The sequence below is a fragment of the Orbicella franksi genome, chromosome 11 (genome assembly GCF_964199315.1).
Source record: "Orbicella franksi chromosome 11, jaOrbFran1.1, whole genome shotgun sequence".
Lineage (NCBI taxonomy): Eukaryota > Metazoa > Cnidaria > Anthozoa > Scleractinia > Merulinidae > Orbicella > Orbicella franksi.
This window is the reverse complement of record NC_138155.1, coordinates 4599853-4618110: the sequence shown is the minus strand read 5'-3', so window position 1 is coordinate 4618110 and position 18258 is coordinate 4599853. Positions and strand designations below refer to the sequence as shown.

Below are 18258 nucleotides of genomic sequence, written 5' to 3'. Positions count from 1 at the left end.
AGTGTGGCAAAAGAAGACGACGAACTAGGCTAACAATCTCTTTTATTTTCGGGGGACGGGGAGGGAAGAGTTCACAAATACAGAAAATTATATTTACAAACTCTTAAACTCATCGTTGAAAGCATCTGTAGAGGATTTATCTAGATATATACACTTGCACAGGCGTCTTGTTCTCACAGTTGGCAAATAAAGAAGTTTTGAAAGCTTATTTTATTTATTGCCGAAGTTATCACAGTTCAGTTTTCCACTAGGGACAAAAATAATTATTTGTTAAAAAATTTCGTGTGTACGAAAAAACCTCTTCCACGGTTACTTCTTTCAAAGAATAAAATTATAACGTCACTAGTTATTTGATCTGAACTCTGTGGTGTCAGTTTTGTTGATTCAGGCCGAATCAAACTTAAAAGCAACTTTAATCAATTGTGCTTTGCTAAGAAAACAAAACGTGCCATGCCCATCAACACTAATTAATGAAGAATGGATATTCCATTAGAAAAATCAAGAATCGACCGGTACTAAACAAACCATCAAAAACATAATATTAAGCGGCTTTTCAACAAGAGACGCATTACGTTTTGAGCAAGGAGCAGTAAGTATTTCTCCATCTCAATATGGCTGCCCCAAAGCGCATTAACTTAGTATGCAATTCTTGACACTGTAAGTACCATACAGGAAAACATCGACAAGCGCTTTTTCTCTTGTGGTGTATTTATTGACCTGAAAAATTCTTTTGATACGGTGAATCATAAAATTCTCTTGCACAAGCTAGATCACTATGGTTTTCGTGGTATTATGAATAAGTGGTTCTCATCTTACTTGGATGGTCGAACTCAAACTACGCAAATTGGCTCTCTGATATATCTAAACGGAAAAATTAAATAGCTCTTGTGGTGTACAGAAAGGCTCAGTCCTAGGCCTATTACTTCTCCTCAACGATATCCAAGAATCCTCTGACAATAAACTTAAACTTTTTTTTATTTGCTGACGACACGAATGCCGTATATGCTGACAAAAATCTTAAGTTCCTTGAGTCGACTGTAAATCAAGAACTCTGCAAGTTGTTCGATTGGTTAACGGCTAATAAATTAACCTTAAATATTTAAAAAAAAAAAAAAAAAAAAAAAACCAAACAAACAAATTTTGTTATCTTTAGACCAGCTCAGAGAAAACTTACTTATCACGATCCCAAAAATATGATATTCGATAATGATCAAAATAAGAATGTGGCTCTAGAATGTAAAGAATTTGTGAGAAATCTAGATGTGATAATTAACAATAATCTTTCTTAGAAACATCATATTGACCAAGTAGCTATTAAAATAAGCCGAACTGTAGGATTGATTTGTAAACTACGGCATTTTCTGCCAAAACATACTCTTTTAACTATTTAATTCTACCTTATACTCCTGACCCAGGCCTTAAAATGCTTGAGCACCTTTTTGCTTCTAATAAATTCAACAAAGATAATAGCAAACAAAAGACAAATGGCCACTTTGAGTTTTTCTGTTTGTGCTGATACGAAAAGCCATCATACTTGTCATCCAGAATACTCAAACAAATAATTAATTGATGATCTACACTTTCTATAATCAGTGTTATCAACAAAAAGCCTTCCTCAGTTGGTTCCTACAAGACTAACACGCGATGCAAAAAAGCTAATTGAAACTCTCGCCTAACTGAAATTTACTGGGATTATAGTATTAAAGAGCTGGGGGAAACCACTTGTACTTTTTCAGTTCTGAATAACGAAATTCATTTTTTGCAGACGTGCTGATTCGCATTCAGCAGCTGAATTCATGCACAGCATCTGCGAAGATGAAACATGACATTCCCTTTCAACAAATATCAATATATTGCTAATTTGTTTTGATAACAGCGATATCTTTAAGTTTGACCATAGTCTAACAAATTGAAAAAGATATAAATAGCAATTTTCTCTCAAGAAAAAAAAAAACGTCCAACTTGAATAGAACTCTAAGATCTCTTTTATTTTCGGGGCAGAGAGTTATAGAAAGTTATATTTACAGAAAGTTATATTTACAAACACTTAAACTCATCGTTAAAAGCATTTATAGAGAGTTTATCAAGATATATACACTTGCACAGGCGTCTTGTTCTCACAGTTGATAAATAAAGAAGTTCTGAAAGCTTATTTTATTTATTGCCCAAATTATCACAGCTCAGTTTTTTACAAGGGACAAAGATTTTTGTTTTGCTCTAAATCGATCTTCAACAAACATTCATGTTTTCCGAAATTCTACAAAAAATAGTTATTTGTTAAAAAATTTCGTGTTTACGGAAAAACCTCTTCCACGGTTACTTCCTTCAAAGAATATAATTATAACATCACTAGTTATTTGATCTGAATTCTGCGGTGTCAGTTTTGTTGATTCAGGCCGAATCAAACTTAAAAGCAACTTTAATCAATTGTGCTTTGCTAAGAAAACAAAACGTGCCGTGCCCATTAACACTAATTAATGAAGTATTGATATACCATTAGATAAATCCAGAATCGACCAGTACTAAACAAACCATCAAACACATAACATTAAGCAGCTTTTCAACAAGAGGCACAATCCGTTTTGAAAAAGGAGCAGTAAGTATTTCACAAGCTCCGGCTTCTGTGTTATAAGTTTTAGTTTTTTGCTTAAATTGCATTATTCCTTCCTTTTTTAGTTTTTCAGCTGTACTGAGCAGAGACTTTTCGTGCCGAGCCAATCAACCGAACTTCTTCAAGTTTTACTGTTTCAACGTACCTCCAAAACTGATGTTCTTCCACGTGAGCTTCGCTTTGGTTTTACTCTCCATCAGTGCTTTAACACCGAGGTAAGATAAATCAGATGGCTCTATAATTATCTAACTCGTTTACCACTGGAATTGCTTTTTTGTAAAAACTTTTCCTTCTAACCGCGTTACTCGAAAACTTCGACATCGACAGTGGGTTGCAATTGCATTAGAGCAAGACTCCTTTCGCGGTAGACCCAAATTCAATTCTTGGGCTGTGCTTAAAAATGTCCAACTGGTATTCCTGAAGCCGTGCATTTGTCATTTTTAACCTTGAGCCTTTAATCCTCTAGCACGTCCGTCACTTTCCGAAGGTAAAACGTTTTAAAAATACTTAATATCATATTTTATTTTACAGCGGCCACTTTTAGAATCGTAACATCAGTCGTAGCAGTAGTATGAAGTAGCTGACTTCCCAAGTCCTACTTTTTTAAAGGAATTTTATTGTTCTATATAATTCAGTTTTTCACTGAGCAGGGCATGTTTCGTTCAGTCGTATATAATCTCCAAATCGCTTGAAGCCGAAAAAGGAACTAATAGTACATTATGCTGTATTGTCTTTTTAAACCATCAGGGGTTTGGAGCAGAAGAAGAACAAAATGTGTGTGTTGGACATGGATGAAAAAGGCAATCTTTACCTTTACAAGTTTGCACTACTCTGCAAGAACGAGATTATCACGCGACTGATCAATGGATCTTATCACCTTGCAGAACCGAGTGACGGACCGAGTACAACAGGTAATTCATTGATAAAACTCTTTTCATGGCATGAATGTGATCTTCAATGCAAGCAGCTTACTCTTGAAATGATTGTTTCATATTTTTTGCTAATGTATTATTAAGTTATGATGAAATAATCCATAGATTTTTCATAGAATATTTTCTGTGGGTCACCTGCAGGAAGGCTTAATCATTTATCTCTGAGTCCTTTTCCGACTGAGATCTTGGCGATGTACCGGGAGGGCGGAGGAGACGGAGGTCATTTTGACGACAGTGCTTTAAAGAGATCCAGTTTGCGACAAAAATCTTGTAAAATTAAGAAGTGAATTTAAGGCTTTAGTTCTTGATTTTCTTTCTCATCGGCCTCAGCAGTCCATGCATGTTGACACTTTTGACGCTCGTCAGCATTTGAGGAGCGTTACCAATCATCCCGGAAGAGGAGGGATCCTGGGAACAAGGTTCGAATATTGCCGGGTGATTATAACTCAGTCTTTCTTGGCAAACGCTTCCCGTCGTCTTGAAAAAGCCTGAAACACTAGATATTGACTTGATAAAAATAATTGTTTGTCATGGATAAACTCAGCTAACGTTGCTGGCTGGATAAGTTCCAGTGCAATACAATACTTACAGACTTATTTCGCAAATGGCACCAGGAAAGTACGTGATGTGAATCATGAGACAAAATTCCATGTCTGCCCTTTAACGCCCAGGATCGTTATTTACCGCCGTCTGATTGGGTAAACCTCCGAACTACTAAATACCGGTGTCTCGTGGCAGTTCCATGCTGCCAGCCATTCAGGAATATTGTTGATGATGACTTCAGTTTTAGTCCGCTTCATCAAGCGAACTGCGTTGGCACGTCCCAAACACTTCCAGAGGTTCAGTATAGCTTATAGAGTCGGCCACCCTGAGTATTTGTAACTAAAAATGCAAAAATTATTCCTATTTTTAAAGCTGAAGATAACACTAATGCAAACAATTATAGGTGTATTTCTTTGCTGTCTAACTTAAATAGGATCTTCGAAAAATTGGTCTACTCCAGATTGAAATCTTTCATTGAGCAAAATGATATACTTTCTCCATCTCAATACGGCTTGCGCAAAGCGCATTCAACACAGCATGCAATTCTTGACACTGTTAGTACAATAAAGGAAAACATGGACAAGCGCTTTTTCTCTTGTGGTGTATTTATTGACATGAAGAATTCTTTTGATACAATCGATCATAAAATTCTTTTGCACAAGTTAGATCACTATGGTTTTCGTGGTGTTATAAATAAGTGGTTCTCATCTTACTTGGATGGTCGAACTCAAACTACGCAAATTGGCACTCTGATATATCTGAACGGAAAAATTAAATACCACTTGTGGTGTACCGAAAGGCTCAGTCCTAGGCCGATTACTTCTCCTAATCTATGTCAACGATATCCAAGAATCCTCTGACAAACTTAAACTGTTTTTATTTGCTGACGACACGAATGCCGTATACGCTGAGTCGACTGTAAATCAAAAACTCTGCAAGTTATTCGATTGTTTGACGGCTACTAAATTAATCTTAAATATTAAAAAACAAAAAAAAAGAAAATGTTATCTTCAGACCAGCTCAGAGAAAACTTACTTATCATCCCAAAATTATGATATTCGATAGTGATCGAAATATGAATGTGGCTCTAGAATGCAAAGAATTTGTGAGATATCTAGATGTGATAATTGACAATAATCTTTTTTGGAAACATCATATTGACCATGTAGCTATTAGAATGAGCCGAACTGTAGGAATGATTTGTAAAATACGGCGTTTTCTGCCAAAACATAGTCTTTAACTATTTATCGATCCTTGTTACTCCTTATCTAACTTATGGTTTGAAGGCTTGGGGCCAAGCATATAAATCACACCTTGAAAAGCTTCTCAAGCTCCATAAGCGAGCTCCATAAGCGAGCTCTTCGCTGTATCTATTTTTCTGAGCGAAATCAACATACGATTCCTTAATTTATTGATGCCGGTGTTTTACGGTTAAAATTTTTGTAATATGTAGATTTAGGCCAGCCTAAAAGCGTAGCTCCTGGGCCGGGTTGTTCACAGCCAAATTAAGCTAACCCAGGAAAATTTGAGTTTTGTGGCTTTGTGGTGAGGTTTCCTGTATATTGTTTGGCCTTCTATTTTGATTAATCACCATAATAGTCACCATATACATAAAAACAAAGCAGCAAAAAACATTTGCGTAGAAGAAAAAGCTCTTTAATTCGGTCAACTTTTAAACCTGGGTTAGCATTAACCGGCTTCCGAACAATCCTGCCCTGTTTTCATCGAGTTAACCTGACATGCGCCCGCGAGGTAATAGAGGTTTTAAAGTGGTGCAGAGTAGCTCAGAGTAACCAGCCCAGCAGAGGTTGTTGCCCTCTGTTTTTGTGTGCTAAGTACTTTTCATCATTTTGGAGTGTAGATGCAAGTTTAGTTTCGAATAAATGCCGGTGAAAACAGACACAAAACTTTCTGGGAGAACCTGCAACTCTTTGCTTTTCGATTCTTAAGAACGTTAAGCCAGTTCCCGGTCATCACACACAGTTACCAATCCTAGGGAACCCTAACAAAGACAGCGCAGGATATATAAGAGAGGGATCGAACACTCTTTTCTTCTATCCTGTGCATGTTGTATTTTCGTTTAGTCTCTTATAGATTTTTAGAAAAGAACAAGGACTCTTGTGATCTCGTTCTTACGATTTTACTCTTAGTTATTGTAAGCGCGTTGTGATTTTAAATGCGCAAATAAGACCTTTTAATTATAGACCACGAGTAGTCCCTTCTTCGCTTAGCCCGTCAAACGAGACGCTAAAGAAAACCACGAGAAAAAAATGGCCGCCCGAGATCCTGGGGGCGAGAAGCGCGCAAAAGGAGGTTTGATTGATTTTGTCAATTTCAACCCTAGAACGCGCGTGGCATGTAAACCAGGGCGCCAGGTGTAAGCCATGCCTTGCTTGATGCGTAAAACGCATGCTAAGTAACAAAAGTAGGCACTTTCGTACTTTCGACAGATGACTCGACTTGCAAAGAAACCCAGGCATCAATGTTCTCTTGTGGACTGCCCATGAAACTTCTGCCCTAATTCTTTTATGGTAGTGACACCGAAGATGCGCCACTAACGCAGTCTCTACCTTACCTTAGCCTGAGGAATTTTGGCCGCAAGTGGTAATGATTTTCAAAGAGAGAAGCTGTACAATTTGTCACAAGGCCTTGCGAATGTAACACAGCCTATAAAGCACTAAAACAGCCATAGTTTTGCAATATTTTTCCCTTATGAAATAAAATAAAAAAACTTAAATCTTTTCTGTACTTTTTTTTGCAGCGTTGTTAAGTTCTTTGAACGCTAAGAATCATGGGTAAATGTACCAGTCGCCATCGTTTTTGCTTAAAATGTTTGGTTATCAGTAACTCCGCAGATAGGACGCTGTTCTCCTTCAGACATTTTCGTTAAAGCTATTTTCCTCTTATTTTTTCCATTTATTCCAAATAGTTCAGTTTACAACTAATGGACGCAGGGGACGAGACGGCACCATTCAGAAGTTTGCAGTTCTAAGAACCGCTCGCTATAGAATCAAAGCCTGGGGAGCCCGGGGAGGAACACACACGTACAACTATGGATACAGACCAGGAAATTACAAGGGTGGTTATGGTGCAACGATACAAGGCATATTTAGACTAACTAAAGGAACAGTGCTTAATATTGTGGTGGGACAGAGGGGAGGAAACTCGGTGGAGGTGAGAGGAGGACGAAGCACTACCCAGACAGCAGCTGAGCTAGGACTGTCTGTTGAGGACAATGCTGGTACGGGGGGAGGGGGAGGTAGTTTTGTGTATACTACAAGTAATACCCTTTTACTAGCCGCCGGAGGGGGAGGGGGTGCGTCTGGTGGATATAACGGCGTGGATGGTCAGGGTGGAACAAATGGCAGCAGTAGTGTGGGGAAAGAGTCATTCCGAGCACGGAAGGGTGGTACTGGGGGACAACCAGGTGAATGCAACACTGCAGGTGCCAGTTACCATGGAGGAGTGGGTGCGGGTTGGTATGGCCAAGGGTGTGACAGGATAGGAAAAGAACATGGAGAGAGAGGCGGGTCACGTGTTCAAGGTTGGATTGGAGGTCGGGCAGGAGGTATGAATAGTGGATATAACGGAGGGCCTCGCCCTGGTGCGGTTGGAGGATTCGGTGGTGGGGGAGGGGGATCAGAGGACAACGGTGCATCAGGTGGAGGTGGAGGATACTCTGGAGGAGGAAGCGGCACCCATTCAAACCAAGCAGGAGGGGGAGGGGGTTCGTACTGCGGTGGTGGTCATTGTTATTCTGGTGTGACAGGTGGTAACGTGAATGATGACGGTCTTGTGCAAATTACAGTTATATCTGACTAGCAACACGAACTTGAATTCGTTACAGGATTTCTTTAGTTTCAATTCCAGTTGGACACAACTATCAGTTGAGGCCTCATTAATTTAGTTTTATGTAATGAGGTGCTTACACAGACGAGGCGTATGAAAAAACACTAATTCTTTCAAGAGTGATTGGTTTTATTAGCCATAGGGTAATAGTATTACACATGTCGATTTGAAAAATTAATAAATATGTGATTTTATGTTTAAGGGAAATCGGTGTGGGATTCCATTCTTTAGTGTAAGTCTGTATTCTTCTTCCTCTAACACCGAATTCACGTAGTTTTAAAAGGCAAGACATTTCGCTTATGTTTTTATTTTCTTTCTTTTTCTTACCAGATATAATTTTACCCTTTTTAAAAGTCTGTCTTCTTCTCTATTTTAGGTTTCGGTGTTTAGCCCTCGGACGTAAAGGGGGATGGAGAAGGGGGTGGACCGTATGCCACCCTCTAATAAGTTTTTATTTATTTATTATTATTTTTTTTTTTCAAATTTTTGAAAAACCAGTTCCTAAGGGGCTAAAACTTACAGTAGCTGTTTCCTCATTCTCGCGGTAATTTTGATATGATAATTTCGCTGATTTTTGATGTTGTCATGACAACCGTCAAATTTCATGTAAGTTTGGCCAAAAATTAACTTTTTGACATAATTCTGTGCTTCTTTTCCAATTTCCTTCATCTATTTGTAGAAATTCGCGAATTTTACATTCATAAGCCTTCTGGCTTGATTTTGCATTAATCTTCGTAATATTTTGACTCTCTTTAAAAAGTAGTGAAATCTAAGATGGCGGTTCAATTGACGTCGTTTGACGTCATATGACGCTATAACCAACAAAACTGATATCATCTTGTAGAGCAAGCTCAGGGCTATCTAATCAACCTAAATTTATTTCGCTCTGCCCTTACAGAACGAAATCCGAGAGGGGAGGCTCCATCAACTCCGCACCCCCACCCCCCTCACCCTTGTAACAGGCTGGGGGGTGGGGTTATGAGTTAGCTTGTACGTCCGAGGGTTTTAAACCTTTTATCCGAAAAACGTTGAGTCACAAACCTTTGTCTTTTTACAGCTATATCGCCTGATTCACCAATCATCGAACTTTTTTCTTGAACTTTTGGGTTAATTGGTTGCCCTGAAGTTTTTCGGATGGGCGTGGCATGGTAGAAAAAGCCAGTAGTAACCTTTTGATTTAACTTGGGAATTTTTAATGAATGAGATTAAATTTTGATAAACATTTCAAAATAAAAATGAGCGATAGAAATTTTACACAACGTTTCGATGTCATCATGACATCATTATCAAGTGACAAGAAAATAACGGTTCAACAGTGTTATATATGCGGTGAGAGGCGTGATTGTTCATTAACATATTTGTTTAAACAAATAGTTTCGCGCGGATGGAATCCAATTGCGTGTTCAGACCAGGTCTCTTCTTTCTAATAAACAGAATTTCGTAAATCAAACAATCCAGTTTTCCGATGCATTTCTATAGGACGGAAAAATTATTGGCAAGGTCGTCGATGTTATAAAGGCCGTGATCGTTCTTTAAATGCTTTCCGGTTGCATTTGCACCAACGTATTGATGAACACAGGTTCTCCGCAATCGGAAAACTGGATTGTTTGATTTACGAAATGCTGTTTATTAGAAAGAAGAAACCTAGCCTGAACACGCAATCGGATTCCATCCGCGCGAAACTATTTGTTTAAACAAATATGTTAATGAACAATCACGCCTCTCACCGCATATATAACACTGTTGAACCGTTATTTTCTTGTCACTTGATAATGATGTCATGATGACATCGAAACGTTGTGTAAAATTTCTATCGCTAATTTTTAATGAACGTTATAATTGTTTTAGTATCTTTATCAACAAGATTGTACTTGACTACAGATCGCAGAACAGGTCGAGACACACACGATTGAAAGCGCTAACCTTAATAAGAAAGTTGTTCCTTTCAAAATCATTATGTTGGCTTTGAAATTAACTCAGATGTAGAACATCTTTAAAAAAAGTATTTGCGAGCACGCGAGCAGTGCGTTTATTTTTGCGAGTAAGGGCAGTGGTCAAATTTGTCTTGCGAGCAGCAAGCACTGTAGAAAATACAGATTGCGAGCTGGGAGCACTTCGTAAATTTTCCGCTAGGAGAAATCTCTCTTTTATTAAAAGTAAACGTTTTGCGCCAAGTAATCTCGGCTGGCTGTCAACCACTGATCCCAGCAACTCACGGCCATTACGTCAGGTAGCTTCGCGTGAGCTCGGTACACTAGATGGACGCTCAAGGAGATCTAAAGCTTTCTAATCAACGAGAAGAAGCTAAAAGTTACCAGGCTTTCAAGTGTTGTGACGTGGAAAGCCTTTTTGGTTATATTATTCTTAGGAAATGTAAACAACGTGGCATTTAGTCGAACAAGCATTTCGAGCTTCGGTTTCGATGATCTGCAAACTGGTTTCCCGCTGACTGACTGAAATAGATCAACACAACGGAAGCTTTATTTGGAGGCTTCTAGGGTCTAACCAATGGGCCAATTCCGATATATTAAAATTCTGACTTGGCTCCGAGGCTTAGGGGAATAAAATAAAAGACATCGCATCGAGGATGAGGGATGAATAATTAATTTCTTTTGTTTTATTCCCCGTAACCCTCGGAGCCAAGTTAAAATTTTAACATATCGGAATCGGCCTATTGAAGCCATTCAGCTCTGACACGCTCTGAAGGTCGAATAGTAATCTGAGTAATAGTAATACTCCACATGTCTTCACGTGTCTAGATTTCGTTCTTCCTTGCCTGGTGCCTTTCGCGAAGAATTGTTACGTGCGTCAAATTCAATAAAACGTCGACAAAACGAGAAAGCATGTTTCCAGAAAAATTCATAGCGCGAGCATGCATCAGTCCCAACCCAGTTTTGCCATACAGGAATTGAGCACATTTTAACGAAAATCCGAGCATGCGAGCAGTGGCAGAAATTTCGTGAGCACGAGCAATCGAGCACTCATCTAATTTTTGCGAGCCATTCGAGCGAGGCCAAATTTTGTGAGCTTTTTTAAATTGAATGGGACCTGATTTGATACCCCTTCAAAACATGTGTATGTTACGCTTTAGAACTATATACCAGACCTTTTCGAAGATCGTGGGGTACTTACCATTTACATGGGAAAACCGGAAATTCCAGTTAGAAAATCAAATGGTTTGCACCATTCCGTTTGGGAAGCTTCAGAAAATATAGGCTGTGATTCGAAATGATGCTATTTTTCTGCTCTATTAAGTCTCTCCAGCTGATGTGAATATACTTTATAGCGATTCCCTCTCCCGCAACGTCGCATTTAATTGTTTAATATTTATGCCTGAGATTTCCAACCGGATGGTTTTTGTAAATGGTAAGCACCCCAGATGTTCGGGAAAAATTTCATACGCACACCGTATACATCTCAGCTGAAGGTCTTCAGTATCGATGTCACATGATCAGTGATACTTGTGAAGCTCGTCAGCAGGGATGTTGTCAACCTCGTTTCCAGGATCTCTCTTTTTCCTACCTTCTGCAAAAGGAGAGATCCTGGGTACCTGGTTCGAATATTGCCGGGTCATTATAACTCAGTTTTTTTTTTTTTTTTTTTTTTGACAAACGCTTCCCGTAGTCTTGAAAAAGCCTGAAACACTAACGATCGACTTGATAAAAATAATTGTTTGTCATGGATAAACTCAGCTAACCTTGCTGGCTGGATAAGTTCCAGTGCAATACAATACTTACAGACTTGATGTGAATCATGAGACAAAACTCCATGTCTGCCCTTTAACGCCCAGGATCGTTATTTACCGCCGTCTGATTGGATAAACCTCCGAACTAATAAATACGGGTGTCTCATGATAGTTCTATGCTGCCAGCCATTCAGGAATACTGTTGTTTTAGTCCGCTTCAAGTGAAGTGTCCCAAACACTTCCACAAGTTCAGTATAGCTTACAGAGTCGGCCACCCTGAGTATTTGTAACTAAAAATGCAAAAATTATTCCTATTTATTCCCATTTATTCAAATTTATTCCTATTTCTTATTATTCCTATATTTATTTCCTATTTTAAACACTAAATATCGACTTGATAAAAAATTGTTTGTCATGGATGAACTCAGCTACCGTGCAAGCTGGATAAGTTCCAGTGCAATACAATATTTATAGACTTATTTCGCAAATGGCACCAGGAAAGCTGGTCATGTGAATCATGAGACAAAACTCCATGTCTGCCCTTTGACAAACAGGATCTTATTTACCGTCTTCTGATTGAATAAACCTCCAAACTGGCTGATAAATAGCGGTGTCTCATGACAGTTCTAAGTTGCCAACCATTCAGGAATATTCTAACTGACTCCCTTTAACACTAGTTTGCTTCAGCTGAGCTGCCTTGGCACGTCCCAGCTGTATCACGGACGCCACAATAAGTTGATCAGTCTGGGTATTTGTACGAATGCGTATCTCCAAAATGCTTCTCCATGTTGGTTTGGCTTTGTTTTTCTTCTCCAGCAGTTTCTCAACAGCCAGGTAAGACAGAAACTGAGTTGCAGGGATAACAGCGTCTCTTAGTCCAGTTAAAATGATTCATGGAAAGGCAACTCAATCCCACGTCAACTCAGTTTGCTGACTGATAGCCCACTTTAAAAGTAGCATCTCGTCTTTCGTTACTTTAAAGCTTGTTTGGTCGTATCTGATATATACGAGACAACTGAAGTATATTGTCATTCGTTAAGGAAAAGCAGCGAAGGTGTCTGTTCCGATCTCAACTAAATTTGGGCCTTGAGCTGCGCTAATTATAGTGGCGTTAGACATAAACGGCCATTCTTAGAATCATTAAAACAGTCTTATGTTTTTAAAGTAATTTCATTATTGATCTATAAAACTCAGTTTTGCATATTTCTTTCAGTCTTATATAATCTCAAAATCTTTTGAAGCCGAAAGAGAAACTATTATTACATCATACTGTGTTGTCTTTTAAAACCATCAGGGGTCTGGAGCAGAAGAGCAACAAGATGTGTGTGTTGGACATGGATGAAAAAGGCAATCTTTACCTTTACAAGGCTGTACTCCTCTGCAAGAACGAGATTATCAAGCGGCTGATCAATGGATCTTATCACCTTGCAGAACCGAGTGACGGACCGAATACAATAGGTAATTCATTGATGAAACTCTTTTCATGGCATGAATCACGGTGATCTTGATCACTTTTCCTCATTTGCATAATACAACAACGTAAATATCTCTGAAACTAAAGAAGATACTCCAAAAGGGAAAACACTATTCTTCTTTATTTGGAAAAGCCTTTCAAATAAGCAGCAACTATTTCTAATTTCCTAGGCATTTTAAGGCTTGAGCTGTTGATCCCTTCTCTTATCGACTCTGAACACAGGACAAAGTAACAAAAACCCAGCGTTGAACTGCGAGGACCTGAAACACAAAGCGCCATCACTTGTGTCAGGGGTCTGTTGGATATATCCAGATGGTGGTTCGAATCGTAACGCATTCCAGGCCTTTTGCGACCAACAGACGGACGGTGGGGGTTGGACACTAGTTTGGAGCTATACCGTTTACAACTTACACAAGTTTCACAAGTGGGGCAAACGCTGTCACGCCGCGTCCAAGCTGGACAGCCAGTTCAGATAACACTCGAGTGTCTACAACAGTTCCACTGAGTGAGACAGATTACGACGCCATGAACTTTGCTTTATGGCGCACCATTGGCAAAGAATTCCTAATCAAGAGCAACATCAACAACTGGATCGCATGCAAGGAAGGCACTGGCAGCTTAGCGCAATACAAGGCGGAGTCAATCACTTGTAAACTGGTTAAACCGGTTTCGCAGCATTGTGCCGGTGTGGTGCCAAAATCGTTGACGCTGTACTCCTACGGACTGTATCTCTCTAGCAGCAGCCTCTAATATTACTTTGATAGTAAGACAGACGGTGATTGGCCTGTCCATGATCCATGTGGAAAATACGAAGAAAATCATTTAAAAGGTGTGGCTAATCCACACGGAAATATTTTTCTTCCTTAAAAGCTCAGTTTTTGTTAATTAAGTTTCGCACAAGGGCCTACGGTTTTCCAGTGCTTGCTGTTTAAAGGTTTTTCTTACACAGACGAGGCATATTAAAAGACCTAATAATGTTGTTAATTTACGTTTAAGGAAAATCAGTGTGTAAATTGATTCCATTCTTCAATGAGAGTCTGTATTCGTTTTCCTCTCTCACCGTTTACCCTCAGTTTTTAACGAATAAATCTTATGCGTTGACTGATATCATATCCCTTGCGAAACGAAATGCTGCTCTGAACTGAATGTGAATTGGAGCCAAAGTATCTCTTACTTCAGTCCTGCATGCAGACAAGATACTTTCTTTCATTTACGTTTTGGGGTGGAACTAGTCATTTCTTCCGGCAAGTTTCTCGCTAGACATTTCGATTTTGTTTTCATTTTGATTTCTTCCTTTCTCTTTCCAGATATATTTTTTCCTTTTTTCAGTCTATTTTTTTCTATTTTTTAGGTTTCGGTGTTTAAACCGTTTTTTCCGAAAAATGTTGTCTCACAAACCTCTTTTTACAGCTACATCGCCATATTTACCAATCAAGGAACTTTTTGCGTTTATTAGTTGCCCTGAAGTTTTTCGGTTGGGCCTGGCATAGCAAAAAAAGCCAGTAGTAACCTTTTGATTTGACTTGGGAACTTTGAATGAACGTTAGAATTGTTTTAGTATCCTTATCAACAAGATTGTACTTGACTACAGATAGCAGAACAGCTCGAGACATATATAGGCCATTGAAAGCGCTAACCTTAACGAAAAAGTTGTTCCCTTCAAAATCATTATATCTTGGCTTTGCAGTATCACCTCATCAGTGACACTTATGAAGTTCGTGTTCATTTGAGGAATTTTACCAGCCTTGTTTCCAGGATCTCTCTTTTTCCTAACTTCTGGAGGAAGAAGGATCCTGACAACGAGGTTGGAATGTTGCCGGCAATCTATTATAACTCAGTCTCTCTTGGAAAACGCTTCTCGTAGTTTTGAAAAATCCTGAAACACTAATCGACTTAATAAAAACTTGAAATGTTTGTCATGGATAGGCTCAGCCAACCTTGTAAGCTGGATAAGTCCTGAACTAAGCCGAACAATGGCATATAAAACACGCAAAACAGTCAACAGGACTTGCGCGTAAACAGCTACATTTGAATCATGTGGTGCCAGAACAACTAAAGGAGGAATAAACCTATACATCGAGCAAGAGAAACATAAGCTCGATCAGATAGCTGCAAGAAACATAAGAATGTCTCTTGACAAACATATAACTTTCTCAAAGTAAAGCTGCGGCGTCTCCGAAGGAAATCGTACGAGAACAAATATGATATCCGTGATAAGGATCTACCTACTGTGCTTGCAAACAGTTCTAATCACAGCTAGGCCAGGCGTCACAATATAGAATGCAAGTAAGCAACATGTTCACGGTAAATTTCATATTTTGTCCCTCAAAAGCAAATTCATGGAGACTTAAAAGCATATCTTGATATAGAAATGAGCCTAAACAATGCATGAACACATGGCAAATTACAGAGGTGTTAAACTCAACGAGTCGACATGCAGATAACAGCGGAAACCATGCAGACCTATAACCTATAAAATTTCCCATAGCACGATCTAACGGCTCAACTCCACTTGAAATTCCTCCTTATTACACAACATGAAGTGCCCTTCATGAACACGAGTGAAGCGACAAGAAAGGTGGAGTGACCAAACAGAGAACGGCAAATGTACAAATGTCAAGAACCGTCGAAGTCGTGTAGGCTAGTCCCGGGGGGGGGGGACACTGCCATATATGGGCTAAATAGGTATGTGCCGCTGTGAAGGGTATGTTTTTCAAGCAGTTTACTCTAGGATAGGGTATATAAATCAGAGCGTTTGGGCCTAGAATAGGGTATAATTTTTCACAAAACTGACTAGTTGGTTAAAGATTTTATCTAGACTAAAGAAAACCAGGAATTGCCACTCAAAAATATAAAGAAATCAAATCGGCAAGTTTAAATTTACGCAAATAAGCCTCAACAGTGTCGATAGATGGGGGGATTTGGGGAGTTTACTCTAGCATAGGGTAGCAAAATTCAGCTGAACTAACTCTGGTATAGGCCACGGGTCCCAGGGTCCCAGCGGCACATCCGCACCCAGAAATTCTCAAAGTACCCCCCTCCCCCGGGAGGCTAGTCAACCCCATTTTACATTAAGTTCAAGTGTAATACAATACTTATTTACTTACATCGTAAATGGCACTGGGAAAGCATGTCATGTCAAGAACCCACAAATCGCACACTCACGTAAGAGCCGGAGATTACATCATCTGACTATCAGAATATATTAAGATTTAATTCAGGACAGCTGCCCAATAACAGATCAACTGGTGGTAGGGTTTCGCAACACTCAAAATTGTACATACCTTCGGATTGATGTGAAGTCGCCTCGTCTGTTGCCAAGTTGGAAACTGCTTAGCTGAAAATATCTCACTATGCTCATTAAAGGTCTTAAAATTGGGCAACCTTTTAAACTTTGTCACAATTTTCACGTCTGGGAACCATTTTATACTACTTCCTAATAAGATTAAAAAGTTTAAACGTGAAAACGTGTCAGAGCTCTCCTTGTTTTGTCTTGAAAATTAGGCAAATGTGATCGCGTCGTGCTCGATCGTCGTATTTTTTGATCTCTTTCCTAATTTCAATGTTACATTGCCAAATGCCATCAGGTATAAATATATATTGTATTTAAAAAATTCTACAGAGCAAAATAGAACAAGTATTTTTGTGGAAAACGTCCAGGATTTACGAGGATGCAAGTGGATTGCAATTCATCAAATTTGATTTATTTGTGATAGGCTGTCAAGGAAACAAAATTAAGCCATTCTGGAGATTGAAAAACTTTGAATCTTTTAGTCAGAAAGTAATGTGACTGAACTGCTGAGAGTGAAGTTTTCAACAGAAAAATCAAAGGATTAATTTGAAATCTACTTTCAAATCAACCGAAAAACACGCCACTCGCACATATATTTGAGCTTATTAACTATGCACTCGGCCCTAGTTTCCCGGCTCTCACTTCACATTTACAACACCACAATGCATATCGCTCGCTTATATCATTATCGTTAAACTGAACAAAAATTAAAATTCACAGAATAATACGAAATCAAAACCTAATTCTTATTTCAAGTTGCTTCAAGATAGTGACTTGATTCATTTACAAGGCAGAAACTAAAACTGAAGACAAGATAATAGATAATTTGTCTATTTAGGTTGGTATGTCAAGAAAACTGTCACGGCTGTACTTACTGCAAATAACAAAACTTTAACCTTCATTATCGTCATTATCTGATTCTTTATTTTATGTTTGTTCTATTTTAACAAATTCACTCAAGGAAGCCAAAAGCCAACGAAAATAAAGGACAAACGAGGTATGCGTAATAAGAGCCTTGTGGCGGAACTATCATCATTGTTGACTCAGAATTAGGTAATATAAGACTCCTCAAGTAGTTTAAGGCCTGGGTGAAAGGCTTTTACTGGTGAAAATAATTTATTAGTTATATTTCTGAAGGTATAAATGGCAATGGAACCAGATTTGAGCACACAGTTAGGTTTTGACGTCCTCAACATTTTAAAGTAGAATTGGTACTTTTGACAGGTCATGTGACATGTCACGTTTGGCGGAAAATAGCCATTATTTGAGGAATTGGTGGCGGTTTTTAGTAATAACGTCCTGCAAAAATGCGTTTTAGATGCAGGTCAATTATTACCATCCTCTCACGTTTGGAATGACCGTCCCTCTTTTCGCAGAAAAATTTTATAAGGTGAAAGGTCCTTTTTTTCAACAAAATCCGACTTTTGATCATTTTTATAGTCTATAAACGAAATCAAGGGAGATCATTCCAAACGTAGCAAGGTAGATAGGTTAAAATTGCATCGCAAACCCTCATTTACTGATCAACATAGTGAAAATTCGCCACCAATTCGCCGATTTACCAAATTTTAACAAAATGATCACGTGACATGTCACGTGATCAAAATAATATGTTAAGGGAAGGCAGGACGTCGAGTTTTATAATCAGGGAAAAGTTCAGCTGGGTAAAACAAATACAACAAGAGATATAGCTGCCCAACCATAATTCTACTTTACATTCCTGACCCAGGCCTTAAACTGCTTGAGCACATCTTTGCTTCTAACAAATTCAACAAAGATAATAGCAAACAAAAGACAAATGGCCACTTTCAGTTTGTCTATTTGTGCTGATACGAAAAGCCATCATACTTGTCATTCAGAATACTCAAACAA

General features: G+C 38.7%; 1 protein-coding gene and 1 pseudogene across 3 annotated transcripts; both read left to right on the top strand.

Annotated features, from left to right (window-relative positions):
* The first annotated feature begins 2511 nt into the window (after window positions 1–2511).
* Window positions 2512–9526, top strand: LOC145502815 (uncharacterized). Of its 2 annotated transcripts, XM_081482203.1 has the most exons (4): window positions 2512–2596; window positions 2677–2826; window positions 3359–3522; window positions 7016–9526. In XM_081482203.1, exons 2-4 carry the CDS (start codon window positions 2768–2770, stop codon window positions 7906–7908), a joined length of 1116 nt encoding a protein of 371 aa, XP_081338329.1. In that variant the 5' UTR covers window positions 2512–2596; window positions 2677–2767; the 3' UTR covers window positions 7909–9526. The 2 variants fall into 2 exon arrangements, with proteins under 2 accessions (XP_081338329.1, XP_081338330.1); XM_081482204.1 differs by having other exon boundaries at window positions 2526–2826.
* Window positions 9527–12345: 2819 nt separating this feature from the next.
* On the top strand, window positions 12346–13961 carry LOC145503442 (uncharacterized; annotated as a pseudogene). Its single transcript, XR_014051466.1, has 3 exons — window positions 12346–12454; window positions 12915–13078; window positions 13317–13961. The product of XR_014051466.1 is annotated as an uncharacterized LOC145503442 (transcript).
* Window positions 13962–18258: the final 4297 nt, after the last annotated feature.